Below are 2373 nucleotides of genomic sequence, written 5' to 3'. Positions count from 1 at the left end.
GGAACATTTCATGCATATGTGGGCTTAAATGAGGGACACAATCTAGTATTAAACGAACATGAACTTCGTCTGTTAGTTCATGTGTCATTTTATTTTGTTTACTAAATAACGTAATTTATTAAATATTTCATTCATTTAATTAAATTATTTATTTGACTAATAAGATAGTGACACGTAGAATCATGAATGACAAAAAAATTATCTCGTAAATGAATGAATTCTAGCTCAACACTTAAATTTCAAGTTTGACATGTGTGAAAAAAAAAGATGACTTGAGTTTCATTTCTTCATTTAAATGAGAAATATCTAAAACTTAGAGGTTATCTGTTTAATTTTTTTTGTAACATTTGAGCTTTGGCCTCAACGGAAAGCAGAAAGAAACATTGAAGTTGGAACCTTAGCTCTTAAGGAGTACGGACTAGATACGTCGGAGGATAACATAAAGATCTACCTATGAGATTGAAATCACTTGTTTCTAATGATGTCTTATTTTTTTCTTATGGGATCAATCAGATTTTAACAATTGTAATATAAAAGTGTTACCTTTTGTTTTTATTTATTTATGTGTTAGTATGTGATTGACACGAGACAGAGAATGAGACACATTCATGACATATGATCTCTCTTTTCCACGTATGATTAGGATAGAGATCACCCGTTCTACATGATGTCTCAAGCCAATCAAAATGTTTTGTTTTTTTATATTTTATTTTATTTTATCCTCATGTTGATATATGATTGACTTGAGACAGAGAGTGACACCATTAAGAGACATGTGATCCCCATGCGTATGACGATGGTCAACCCAAGTTTGATGTAAGTTGCAATAATTATATTGTTAATCAACCTTTGCAATTTGTCAAAATTAGTGAAACAACAAGCAGAGGAAAAATGGATGACGGAAGCAACAACCAGAGCAGATGCATGGTGTCAATGAGGTTTACTGTTGCCTGTGCAGCAGTATCAGCAATTGCTCTAGTTAACCAAGATGATGAAAATGATCAAGGCAATGAAAAAGTGTTCACTGTGTACAAGGTTATTATTGCAGCCATGATAACACATGTTATAGTTAGTCATTTATTCACTCTCCTTTCATCTTCATGTTCTGGTTCTCAGTTTGAAACAACAGAAGATGATGCTGATGGTGAGAGTGATGGTTGGAGTTTTCCACCAAATGGGTGGATAAAATGTAACGTAGATGGTTCTGCCCCTGAAGACAAAGCTTCTGGTTGTGGTGGTGTTTTTCGTGACTCCACTGGTTCATGGCTTTATGGTTTTGCTATAAGCTTAGACCGTGGTACTAGTTCTGCTATAGAGTTATCAGCAATTTCCATTGCTCTTGACATAGCCTGGGATCGTGGTTTTCGCAGACTCATTTTAGAGACTGACTCACTTACAGTTGCTGATGTTGTGAATAACAAGGATGGTGCTTGTTCTCACCGTTCACATGAAAAGAAGTTGGTGGAAAACATAAGGGATAAGAAGAAAAAGAGAAAATGGGATGTTAGGATTGTTCATAGTAAACGTGAGGGTAACAAGGTTGCAGATTGGCTTGCTAATTTGTCACATGGTTTACAAGTTGGAGATCAAATCGAGCTTCCGAAACTTCCACCTGGATGTTTTTCTTGTCAAAAATTGATGTTTGAAGATACAAGACTTGCTAAAGCCCAGGTAGGGAGATCAATGATAGATAGGTTGAGATGCATTGGAATGAAGGGTAGTTCTTTTCTATTAGTTATGTTTTTGGTTCTTTCCCCTTATGTGGTACATGTACCTAACTAGGTAGTTTGAATAATAATTGATTTCAATTCAGATTTGTGTTTTTTTCCCCAATGTTATCACTTGTTCCCTTCATCATCTAACTGGAAATCTCAGTTGTACTTAATTTCTTACCTAAGGAAGATCAAGTGTCTCAGTTTGTTGATGGAGTGGGTTGAAGGCACTACTTTTCTATTAGTTTTATATGTATAATTTGAGAATTTCTATCAAACTTGTCGAATGTGTATGATATGAGAATTACTGGACACTAGTATTATAAGCATGTATCACGCTATAACTATTAGATGATTCTTATGGTGCTGGAGCTGGAAACTAAACAGAAGATGCAACAACTTTAATATTTATCATAAATATGCTCTAAGCCAAGACTATGACATGACTCACATCCTTGTGATTACTGATCAAGACTAAGTGCATACATAAGATTCACAACATTAACAACAATGCTATATTATATGCACAACTTCAAGCGACAACTTTTGGTTCTTTAACAGATAGAATGAGTATTTCGTCATATAGAGCTTGTTGTTATACCGTAGCTTGCAGCAATTCTGAATGACACGAAATAATATTTACTAGCTGAGTCATGATCAG

At 34.6% G+C, this 2373-nt stretch overlaps 1 protein-coding gene across 1 annotated transcript; it reads left to right on the top strand.

Annotated features, from left to right (window-relative positions):
* LOC109348024 lies at positions 816 to 2011 on the top strand. The gene has a single exon (XM_019588204.1). It carries the CDS (start codon positions 892 to 894, stop codon positions 1780 to 1782), a length of 891 nt encoding a protein of 296 aa, XP_019443749.1. The 5' UTR covers positions 816 to 891; the 3' UTR covers positions 1783 to 2011.

This window comes from Lupinus angustifolius, chromosome LG05 (genome assembly GCF_001865875.1).
Source record: "Lupinus angustifolius cultivar Tanjil chromosome LG05, LupAngTanjil_v1.0, whole genome shotgun sequence".
NCBI classification, from domain to species: domain Eukaryota; kingdom Viridiplantae; phylum Streptophyta; class Magnoliopsida; order Fabales; family Fabaceae; genus Lupinus; species Lupinus angustifolius.
Note: the sequence above shows the minus strand (reverse complement) of the source record. Positions and strands in the feature narration are given on the sequence as shown.